Source organism: Heloderma suspectum, chromosome 5, assembly GCF_057233095.1.
Source record: "Heloderma suspectum isolate Gila_16-S chromosome 5, 16-S_ref, whole genome shotgun sequence".
NCBI lineage: Eukaryota > Metazoa > Chordata > Lepidosauria > Squamata > Helodermatidae > Heloderma > Heloderma suspectum.
Window position 1 is genome coordinate 201,679,516 of NC_139462.1, and position 11,976 is coordinate 201,691,491.

The window sequence follows — 11,976 nt, forward strand, 5'->3', positions numbered from 1 at the left end:
TCTTTATTTATCAAAACACTTTGGGAATAAATTTCTGCGTCAGGATTCTTCTGACAGCTGCTTTTGGTCCCTTATTCTTCTGCAACTGTGTGGGCAGCTCTATATCCAGGGTGTTTTTGTTCTCCCATTCAGGGCCCTTGAGATCAGTTCCTGGGAGCCAAGAGTACAGCAGGTAGAAAATCCTGCTCTATGGACTAGACAAGGGAAGAAGGTCATGTCCTTACGATATATACTGGGCTGGCCAGTCCAGAGGCTTCTTACTGCCTGCCAATTGCAAGGGCTAATGTTCCACATCCTTGTTCCCTTCTGTGCCTTTGAGTGCACATAGCTTACCATGGGCAAGGTTCTGGCTTCAGACTGTTAGGTTCCTTGGTTCTAGCCCTGGGCTCCCTGAAAACCAATATCCACAGTTCATTAACAAGTTGGTTAATATAATCCAACACTCTTCTATGCCTGGAAAGGAATGAGCAGTCTGTGCTAATCTAGAGCAGCCTTCCCCAATTTGGCCCCCACCTTATGTGTTGGACTACAGCTCCCATCATCCCCAGGCAGCATAACCATGGTGGCTGGGGATGGTGGGCGGTATAGTCAAACAGATAAGGTGAGGGCCAGGTTGGGTAGGCTGGTTTTAGAGACAAGAAATACAAGAAACACAAAATCAAGCTACTTTTCTTTTCCTCTTTTGAGCATAAGTGGTTGCTGTTAAAGGAGGGCAGGTTTCCACTTGCGACATGCAACTTGAATATAGTTCTCTGTGCAATGCTGATCCATGTTCTTGTTGATTTTACTTTAAAGTAGAGGTAATCCCTCTGCCCCCAGCAGCTGTGGTTGATTCTGGCATGCTGTCTTGAGGTAGGCAAGCCTGATTTCTTAATGAGGGAAATTTCTCACCCAGCAGAGACCCTTTTTGTGCCTTTATATGGAACAAGTGTAACCATATATCTCTTGTTTTTAAGGGTTGCCCTTAATTTTGAAAGGTACACTTGCCACCCACCCCAGTCTCTTCTTGTTTGTTGTTTGGCATAGATGCTTTCTGGGGAGAAGGGGATGAAACAACTCTGATGTACATTCCCTCTCCACCCCAATCCATGCTATAACTTAAACTCAGTGGTCTCGGCTGAATCTGTCTCTCCAGTAAGTAGTACAGGTTGGTGTCAATGCTCAGTGGACATTAAATGAAGGTTAAGAAATAATCACAAAGGGCAAGGTGAAATAAAGGATAACCTTTGTGCTTTTAAGATTTTATTAGGAGAGTTATGGCATGAATTGGATCAAGTTGAAAAGCTACTATGCAATGCATGCTAAGCAGACCAAAACGGTTCAGATTAGGGAAGCCTCTACCCAAATGATGGATTGTATTGCTGGGGCCATTTGATGCTGATGCAGGGTTTCTGTCTAGGCCAGAATGCCAAGCTTAAAAATAAAATGCTTTGTACCCAACTGAGAGCATTTTCATGTGTAAGGCTGAAATTGTATTTGTGGTTCCTCAGTGCTATTAATGGGAACATGGGATCCTCATTGCCAATATGGACCCAAAAGCAGAAGAGAAGCATTTGTAATTCAAATGTGCATGCTGGCCACTATAGGTTTTACATTTACATTATAAAGTGATTTAAGCAAAACCTGCTTTAAACCTCCTATATGAAAACACCTTGCGTAGTGCCTGCAATTCTTCCCCCCCCCACCTCCCTTTTTTCACACACTCTGGGCATAATCCAGATGGAAATTCTCCTGCACAAGATCTTTTGATATTGTGCTCTTGTCCTCCTTCATTTCATCTCAGTGAGGCTTGCGCAAGAGAACATCCTGCTGCTTCATGCCCTTTGTTTCTTTCATCTTCATTTTAATATTAAACTTTTGCAGGAGAGAAGAACTTTTGCAAAAGAAGATTAACTTTCTTATTATATGCTTTATTTTAAATAGGTTCTGCCCCATGATTCCAAGGCCCGGCGCCTTTTTGTAACAAGTGGTGGCCTTAAAAAGGTTCAGGAGATAAAAGCAGAGGCTGGGTCACTTCTTCAAGAGTACATCAACACAATTAACAATTGTTATCCAGAAGAAATAGTCAGGTGAGGGTGGAAAATGTTGCTAGAGTTTTATTTATGCTCTCTTCGAAGCAAGGCATGGGAGATTTATAGTATAATTTAAGTTCCTTATGTGACTTTCCTTTTTGGTCTTAACAACATTGTCTTAACAACAATGGTATTTTGTTAGGCGCACACAACAGCAAATGGACTGCTAATGTTGCATGAGAAATTTACTGTTGGGAGCATGTACAGTATATACCCTGGAATTTGCATTAGCAGGGTTACATTTTAAGTGTTTCACACTAAATAGAGACTGAGTTAGAAAGAGTGGGAACTCTAATCTCTGCTACTGGATTGCGGGGGGTGGGGGTGGTCAACACATTGGTGCCCAGTCCTAGCTACATTAAAATAAATGATTTTTCCATTGGTTTCTTTGGGCAGCTCTCACTTCCATCTCGGGGACATTTAAAAGTAGCTTCTCAGTGTGAACCCATAAAAGACCTTTTCAGACAATGACATGGTTCTTTCTAGCCTTTCTGTATCTTTGTGACTCTTCCTCTGTCCTCCTTTTTCAGGATACTCCATCCTAGTCCCCCTCCCACCCTGATTTTCTGTTTTGTCCCCTCTCAGCAGTCAGTCAGAATTCTGATGCTCACTGGGAGTGCTCAGTCCTCACTGTGCTGCCTGAGTGGAGGGCTACCCACACTTTAGGGCTGTTCTAAATATGCTTTGTACTTCTTCAAACCTCAGAGGTCTCCCAAATCTGCTGATACCTCCCTCTTGTCCATGGGTGGTCCCTTTTGGGCTACGTAAGTATGAGCAATCACAGCATTGGTATATATGGTGAAGTTTGGGGCATGGCACTTGTTTAGCTGTTGATACATCAAATTTTAGGATGAAGCTATAAGGGCTTTTATTAAACCAAAACAGATTTTTCCTTAGCACTGTCCTCCGACTTGCTGCAGTCCAGCACCAGTTACATGTGTGTATGCACTTCATGCTGAACCATCACAATGTGGCCTACATGCTAATTCTGTAAGGTGAAGTGGTCCTCAGGTACAGTATTCAGGATGAGTGTACAAAAAGAAGGCAGAAATGCTACTTTTTTGAACAGTGGTCACTACAGCATAAAGGATCAGGAAGCCAATGCCAGTGCAGACAGTAGGTTTTGGTCCAATTGATTGCTCATCGGATATGTCCAGTTGTGAATCCAAACAGAATAAAAGGAACGGTCCTTCAGGATCCTAGATTTGCTATGGATGGCCAACTAGTGGCCTGTACATAGCATCTGGCTATAAAGATGATTTTATCTAGCCCACAAAATCCCATTGAGAGGGGTAGAACATACGAGATATAGCTCTAGCTCAGGGGTGGGCAACTTGTGGCTCTCCAGCTGTTGTTGGACAGCCACTCCCATGAGCCCAGGCCACACACGTAGCCAGTTGTGAAGGGATGATGGGAGTTGCAATCCAAGAACATCTGGGGGACCAGAAGTTGTGCCCCCTCCCCCGGTCTTCCTCCTTCTCAGTTCCTTGGCTTTGTAGCCTCATCCCCAAACTGTCGAGTTAGCTTCTACCTGCCTAAGTCCTAAGCGAAAGTGTTTTTGACCCCAACCTTCCATATTGCTGCTACTTTCCTCCCTCCATGGATGCAGAAATGAATTGGCATTCAAGTGGCTGTGTGAAAGCCGAATTAAAAAGTTGGCTGCCCCTACACTAGGCCATTGCTCCATCCAGAATGCTAAGTTGCCATGCAGTTGCACTCCCTCTGCCGGTCATCTGCATTTTCCATAGATGTCATTAGCATGCTGGGTAGCTCGTTCCTGCTGGAGCAGAAACAGTTTCACCTGTAAAGTAAATAAAATAAAATAAAATGATCTGAAAATGTCCTACAAAGCTTGTCTTGAATTGCATCCTCCAGTACTGAACATACCATTGGTGTCACAGAGATTTTGTTATGCTAACCTGTTAGGCAGATGTACTAGATCAAAGGTGCTAGTCCATTTTGTCTGATTCATGTTACGTTGAGCTACAAAATATAAGCTGGGTTGTTGTGTTTTTAAAGCAAACAGTCTGATCCTATATATCTTTAGTCTGAAGTAATCCTTTTAACTTTAGCGGAACGTATTCCCAAGAAAGTGTGCATAGGATTGTAGCTTTAGTGAGAAAACACAGACTATCATGTTGCTAGTAGAATGGACAAAATTATGCAAGGTCTCTATTTACATAGCACTCAGGCAATGTTAATGTAGTAGCATTCTCTGTTACTCTAAAGTTTGCATACTCCCACATCCACAGATGTTGGTCTGATGAAAGATCATCTTGTTTGTTTCATATTTGTAATTGCTTGCAGTTTTACCTAGAAACTTAAACCTATGATTCATCTTTGCATTCACAAACACGTTTTTGTTTATCTAGAAAAGACAACGGTAGTGTGGTGTAAAACATTAAGAAACTAATTTCTCTCTTAGTTCTTCCTGTACAGTTCTTTACTGTCTGTTGATTGTTTTGTTTCATTTTAAATGCCACACGCTGCTTTTTAATCTGACCTTTGTACTTGGATCTGAAGGAAGTCAGAATAGATTTTTATACTTAGATTGCCTGCCTAAGAGGGAATAGTTAGGCAGCAGTAAATTCCTCCAAGTAAAATCATTAAGGGATCCGAGCAACATTAAGCAACATTCTCTAGGGAGAAGTCTTCGAACACTTGTGTTTTTCTTTGTCATTTTTGAGCAAAGCAGTAAGGAAGTAGAGGTGCAATTTCAGGTTTCAGTGAGAATGGAGGAGAGCAAGATTCACAGCAAGGGTCAAAGGCCTTTCTTGGATATATATTCAAGATTAAATGACAAACAAAGCAGTTCACATTAAAAAATAACGTTTGTTGTAATTACTATGTATATCTCATAAAAATCTGGAATATATGTTCTCCTGAGGAGTAATTATATCTGCTCTCCCTCAATGGTAACCTCTGAAGGAGAATATGCAACTCTTCTTTTTTTCTTTTCTTTTTTTTGATTAATTGTAAAATGAACAAGCAGCGTTGGGGTGGAGAGAATTCAGATACAGAGAAGCCAGCTTAAAATGTCAGTCTTGCATAGATCCAAACAAATGGTTCCATTTTCTAGACAGTGGCATCAAATTGGAAATGGCCAGGACCACTCCACACACAAGGTGTAGATGGTGAAAATAATAATATCTTATTGACATCTAATCCAATCTGGTTCCTGATACATCTTGAACATGCAAGTTTTTCCTGCTGGAAAATCAGCACTATGAAATCAATATTTTAGTCTGATCTTTATTCTCCAAGTCCAGCTTAGAGCTAGCAGGTGCTCTCTCAATAGCAAAACTGAGCAGAATGCCGTTTTCACATCCATGTAACTATAGGATATGTCTGTCTGGACTTACCTGGAAGAGAATAATTTGGGCTAAGAAAGAACTTGCATGGTCAAAATGCACCAGGAATTAGCTTGGCACTGAAGTACTTTTGCACCCTGTGGAAAATGAAGGAGCTGGGCTATATATATCTGTGGTATGTTTCAGTTGACTGAGAAAGAGATTCCAGGGAGTCATAAAAAAATATGAAGAAGGTGCTCCATTGGCTCCAACATTCTCAGTCACTTCAAGTTGAAAGGCACCAATCAGAGGTGGGGATTACTTAACAGATACATAAAACCTGGGCCCAGAAGGTCCTTTCATTGTCCTTCCTCCCTTTTTGAGCAACCCGGTCCTAAATCTTTATTTTGTTCTGAGGTAAGGACACAAATAAGGCATCAGGCAGCTGGAAATCATTCCCCCAAAGCCAAAGTAGGTGAGTAATTACTAGAGCTGTCAACCAAAATGATCATCTGGAACAACAAGCCTATGAGGAAAGGGTACAACATTTAGGGGGTTTTAGTTTAGAAAAAGGACAAGTAAGTAGTGGGAGTAGATGATTGAATAAAACTATGTATGATCTGGAGAAAGTGGATAAAGTGAAGTTTTTCCTCCCTCTCTTATAAAACTAGAACCCAGGGTAGACCAATGAAGTTGATTGGAGTACCAAGGAAGTACTTCTTCACACAGCGCATTGTTAAACTATGGAATTCGCAACCACAAGGTGTAGTGATATCCACCAATTTGGATAGCTTTAAAGGGGGTTTAGACAAACATGGAGACAAAGGCTATCAGTGGCTACTAGTCCTCATGGCTGTATGCTCCCTCCAGTTTCAAAGGCAGTGTGTCTATGTACACTGGTTGCTGGAGTGTGTAACCAGGAGGGTGCTATTGCACTTATGTCCTGTCTTTGAGCTTGCCTTAGGTATCTGGTTGACCACTGTGGGAAACAGGTTCCTGAATTAGATAGGCTCTTATGTTTTTAAGAGTAAAGATATTTTAGGGTGCAATCCTATGCTTGTTTAGACACAAATAGGTCGTACAACTCCCAGCATCCCCCAACCAGCCATGCTGGTTGGGGGATGCTGGGAGTTGTAGGACCTATTTCTATCTAAACAAGCATAGGATTGCACTCTTAGTCAATTCACCATAGAACTTTAGTCGATTAAGGCTGCAGTCCTAAGCGTGTTTAGTTGGGAATAATCCCACAAAATTCAGTGGTTCTTACACTTCTGAGCAAACATGTATAGGATTAGGCTCTTGTTTCTTTAGAAGCTTTATCCTCTGCCTTTGAATCAAATGTTCCTCAAGACTACTTATAACAGATTGCAATAATGCAAAACAACCCCCCCCCCCCCGCTGCCCCAGCCCAGCAGCCTTCAAATGGCACAAGGCAGAGTGTCCTTCCGTTCTGTTCTCCCGTCCCAGGCAACTAACAGTTGCAGCACATTGCTCTTTCTGGCAGAGACAGGTGGAGACAGCAAGCACCCTGCAGTTGCTCCCTCTCTGGCTGATGGATGGGGCCAGGTGAAGACCAGATGCAACCTCCTGGTGGCCCTGGGACCCCTAGACCTAGGGCTCCTTCACATGGCGCTTCTATCCTGGAATTGAGATTGCTCCTTCACAGAAGTTTGCGGGTCCTTTACATGATGCCATGACCCTGCCATGACCCTCCAGGGCGTCTCCTACACTAAATGCCCTTTGTTCCATTTTTAAATAGATGGCAGATAATGAGCTATCAAATGACCCTGCTGTGTTCCGCTTCAGTTTCCTCCATGAAAAGAGTTAAAGCAACATGAAGAGGAGCGAGATCAATGAAAGAGAATGGAAGACTCAGATATGAGGAGGAGGGGAGGGGGGAAAGGAAACGCATGTAAAGGGAGTTGTGATCCAGGAAACAGAAAGCCCTGTTTTAAATGCAGAATTTTAGGCTGGTGTAGAGATGCCCCTCAAAAGGAGAAGGGGACGGCAGAGGATGAGATGGCTAGATAGCATCACCGATGCAATGAATATGAACTTGAGCATGCTCTGGGAGAGAGCGGAGGACAGGAAGGCCTGGTGTGCTATGGTCCATGGGGTAACGAAGAGTCGGACACGACTTAACGACTGAATAACAAGAAGAGATGTCCCTAGAGGCCAGAGTGTGCTTCCCTTCCCAAATCTATTTAGGGCACAATCCTATGGTGATAAGCGGCTGCCTCCGAACTTGGAGGCAGCCACCTATCCAATGCAGGGCAGGAGAAGCACAGAGGGATGAAAAGCATAGAGAATCACAGTTCCCTCCGCACTTCTGCCCTGCATTTGCAGCTAGACAGCCGATTTCAGCTGTCTAGCGGCAGGAAGGCAGAGCCAGGGAGGAGGCTGCCGGATGACTCATAGGATGTGTCGTACTGGCATTTCCGCCTTCCCTGCCCCAGACACACACCCTCCAGAATGCCCCGTTTTGGCCGCTCTGTGCTCCTCTTGCAAGTGCGGAGCATGAGGCTGTTCCGCGCTGCCTGTGAGGCAGTGCAGAAGGTCAGTTCCCAGAAAACTAGATATCCTATGGACATCTAGCCGCTGACTAGCGGCCATTGGATTGTTCCCAAGAAAAATCAATAGTTCTAAAGGAACAAAGCCTACTTTTAATGTATTTATTGCATTATTATCCCACCATTCCTCCAAGGAGCTTAGGGAAGAACTGGCATCATCTTAGAAGAGGCATTGTCCCTTCTCTCTCACATAAGAGGGAATGTCCCTTACAAGATGGTAAAAATATTTAAAATCTGAGGACCATTAAAATGTATTAGTGGACTGATCTAATCAATTAATCAACTCAAGATTTTAGGCCTAATAATTACATTATTGTTTTAGGAAAAAATAGAATCCAACTCTTTCGTTTATTCATAAATATGCTGGTATGTATTGCACATAGCTTTTGGCCATGATTCAGCACAGAGTAAAGTGCACTTAAATCTCACTGATTTCTTTCAACAGGGTGAAGTGTGCCAAATTCCATGTTAGGTTGTGGCTTTGGTCTTTAGCGCAATGTGTTTAATCAAAGCGCTTTTGTTTCTCTTTCAGATATTATTCCCCTGGATATTCTGAAGCACTTCTGGAAAGGGTAGAAAATTATCAGCCTGTTCTATAAACTCTTCAGCCTTTGTGATAGAAAAATTACTCTTTTTCCTATCTGTGTTTTTGAGTGGCGAGCAAATATAGTTTGGGAAATTCTAGTCTGGGATATATTTAACCTTCTGTTCTGTTACCAATCAGTTATGACAACAGAAAGGCATACTCTTTCCACCTTTGATTCACAGTTGGTTTTCTGGAAGCTCATGCTCAGAACAAAGGCTGTCATGCACCTATGTTAAGAGGTCTGCATTTCTCAGAAGTTCTCAAAGTCCTGAGAACAGAGGAGCCAGCACTCTTTCTGGATCAACCTGTGGTCTTTTCAGCATTTTGTCCAATCAGATCCTTAGAATAAAGGAGCTGTTCCAGCAGATAAGACTATTACTATGTGAGAGCTTACAGCACCATCCACTAAGCACTGGAGCTCTACAACCTCCATTCATTTCACTAGGGCTCCCAGAGAGATGTCATTTGCAGCCTGCTCAGTCCATGTAGGAACTGCCTCCAAACGAGCAGGCAAGTGGCAAATTACTCCCCCTGCACCCCCACTTCTTGATTGACCCCTGCTACCACCTCCACACTGTTTTTGTGGCATCTTGAAGAATGAATATGTGACCAGTAAACTGATGGGTGTTTGACCTTTTTAACATCTAGGCTTTTCATGGTACAGTTTCACGCATCTGATACTTCTAGGACTGGATTTCAGGAGAACTGTTATTTGGATAACAAACTATTTGTCAGGATTGGTAAGTAGTTAAAAGGAAAACTGAAAATAAGCACAACATTGAACCTTGCTTGAAAATTTGTCAACACTTCTGTTTACCACAACTCCTGATGGAGAGTGCTTAAAATGAAAAGTCGCACTCTTACAGCCTCCCCATTACCCAACGTGATAGCATTGGGTACTACAAAATAAAATTTTGCATCCATTGCTGAACAGAAATAATGTATGACCTTTTTATTAAACCAACATTTTGCAGTGGGTTTTTTTTTCCTTTTCTCTCTGCCTCAGTGTCTGCCTAAGCACCCATAACAGATAAATATTCAAAGGACATTTGGAAAGGAAAATGTTACTCCTGTCAAGCACAGCATAAAAATAACTTGACAGAACTAACATCTCAAATACCCTTTGATTTTCATCTGTCTTCTAGGCCTAGTGTAGGTTACCCCAGTTGAGTCATTTACTCATACTTATCCTAAGCAATGTAATGCATCTCGTATAGCAAGTTCTTGTATTACTTCTGAAAGATGCTTGGGTTTCAATGAATGTCTAGGGGCAGGCAATAATATAGATGTGGATCTCCCCACCAAGAATGCCTTTGTATGGTATTTGTCACTGACCTCACCCTATAAGTATCCTATAACAAGAGGGAGGGGGAGTTTCCATCGTAACATCAATTGGCTGTCTCTCCACAATCTTGTTTCCTTCTGGCTTCTAGTAACTGTACTCCATTTTATAAAATTATATTCCATCCTGTAAAATCTTGCTACTGTGGAATGCACCCTAATGTGCTTAGGCTGCCGTACTAACACTCCTAAATCCAGACTAAATCTGTGGTGGCAGGGAAGGCTGTTGGGTGTTGGAACTCTCATTCACTCCAGAAACAAGTTAGGGTTCTAAACAAAAGCTCTTTTCCCCTGCCATCCTTCTGCATCCTGCTTCTTTGGTCTCCCTGCTCAAGACTCATCTTGCTCTTTTGTAACAAGCCACTTCAAAGAAGTTGACCAACCATGCACAACCATCAGGAATCATGTGCTTTAGCTAGCTCAGGCTGTTTGCAGAACTTGAGCCTGAATCAGACTAGCCATCCTGTTGAGGGAACCAAAGAAGTGAACCCAGGCCAACAACAATATGAGCTGCTGGGTGTCTTGGCTGGGCTGGGCATTTCAAGCGCCTTGAAAGAGCTACGTCGCTGAAATAATTTTAGCGACCACTAAAGAGCACTGTGAGGCTGTGATGAGATTTTATTAAGATGTGACATTTATGTGCTTTGCATCCAGAACTTTTTATAAGCTGGTTTTCAACAATATTTGAAAAGTATGTATATGAAGGATACGCATGCACGCACAGTGTGTGTGTATAACACAGGGTATTATGCAGCCCTCTTCTATACAAATACAGCGATCATGGCTTGTTATTATTATCTAATTATTATTAGATAATAATAATAAGTAAAACCACCAAAGTTGGAGGCTGTACAGTGACAAGTTTTTATTTCTTTCTTTATAAAAGTATTTCTGTTCTGCCTTTCCACTCTACAGTGTGGCTAACAACTTCAGTTAAAAACAACACAACTTTAAAAACAAGAATTATAAAACAAAAGACAAGCAGCACCAATAGTAAATAATTCACAATGGCAAACAACTACAATAGTTCTTACACTGAATTCAGTGGCAAAGTGATGTGGACTGAGAATTACCTGACACACTCAAAATGCATGTAAATCATCACAGATCACCTGTATCAGCATAATCCCACGTGCCGAACATATGGAAGTAACCAACCGTACATAATGGGATTGCAAAGAACAGGCATCATAAGAGGATGAGAGATCTCATCTGCCAATCAGGAGAAGTTGCTATAGTTAAATTGATGAAGGCCATGGAAAGCATCATTGCACCTATAAATCGCTGTAGGATGGTTGTTATGTATACAACTTAGGTTGTATGGCAGCCTAAGTACATTTAGGGTGCATTCTGCATTTCAACAATGTAAATAGTTGAATACACTCTTTATTTTGCATACTCCAGTTAAATAGTCTCAGACTATACTTTTTGCATTCCTTTGACATGACCTCACTGTTTACAAGATTTCTTTTCCTCTGCCAAGTGAGGATAAACCTTCATACATCTGATGGACTCTAGTCTACAAAAACTTATGCCATAATAAATGTGTTAGCTGCTACAGGACACCCTGTTGCTTTTGCTGCAACAGACTAACATGGCTACTCCTCTGGAACTATTTCTTGGAAGCAAGTTCCATATCAATTATTTAGTGCTTTGTTGTTCAGTTAACTGCTAAGTTGCTTAGCCCCTAAACATCCCAGCAGTCCAGGTTCAGATGTCATGCTCAGCAAACTTTGAAGGAGCCAGTCATGGGCTGCTGAGTAAAAGCAGAAGAGGCAGACACACTGCAGGCAGCGCTCCTGCTCCCTCCTGCACATGCATGACAAGCCAACGGTTTTTAAACCAATGGATTGTCGATGTGGGCCTTTTCACACAACCATCAGGATATGAGATGGAGGTGGAGAAAGCCTTGCCTGTGTTTGACACTCATTTATTGTTCTATGCATTCGCTTTGCATGCCACTGCAAATGTGCAGTGGTGATGCATGAAAGCCAGTCCTTGTGCACTGCTATGGGTGTACAGTCTTCAACAGGGTAAAGTAGGTGAGTGTCCAGATGGTTGCACCTTTCCATGTGTCAATTGAGCAAACAAACGTTGGTATGAGTGAGCTTCTATTC

The 11,976-nt window shown here is 42.3% G+C and overlaps 1 protein-coding gene across 1 annotated transcript in view; it reads left to right on the forward strand.

The window, feature by feature from the left end:
- The window catches only part of SPAG6 (sperm associated antigen 6), a 71,789-nt gene extending 60,529 nt beyond the window's left edge, over positions 1-11,260 (forward strand). The window contains exons 10-11 of the mRNA XM_084860478.1: positions 1,924-2,069; positions 8,465-11,260. Of these exons, the coding sequence (XP_084716604.1) occupies positions 1,924-2,069; positions 8,465-8,531 (213 nt within the window). The 3' untranslated portion in view covers positions 8,532-11,260. The remainder of the gene's footprint in view (positions 1-1,923; positions 2,070-8,464) is intronic.
- Positions 11,261-11,976: the final 716 nt, after the last annotated feature.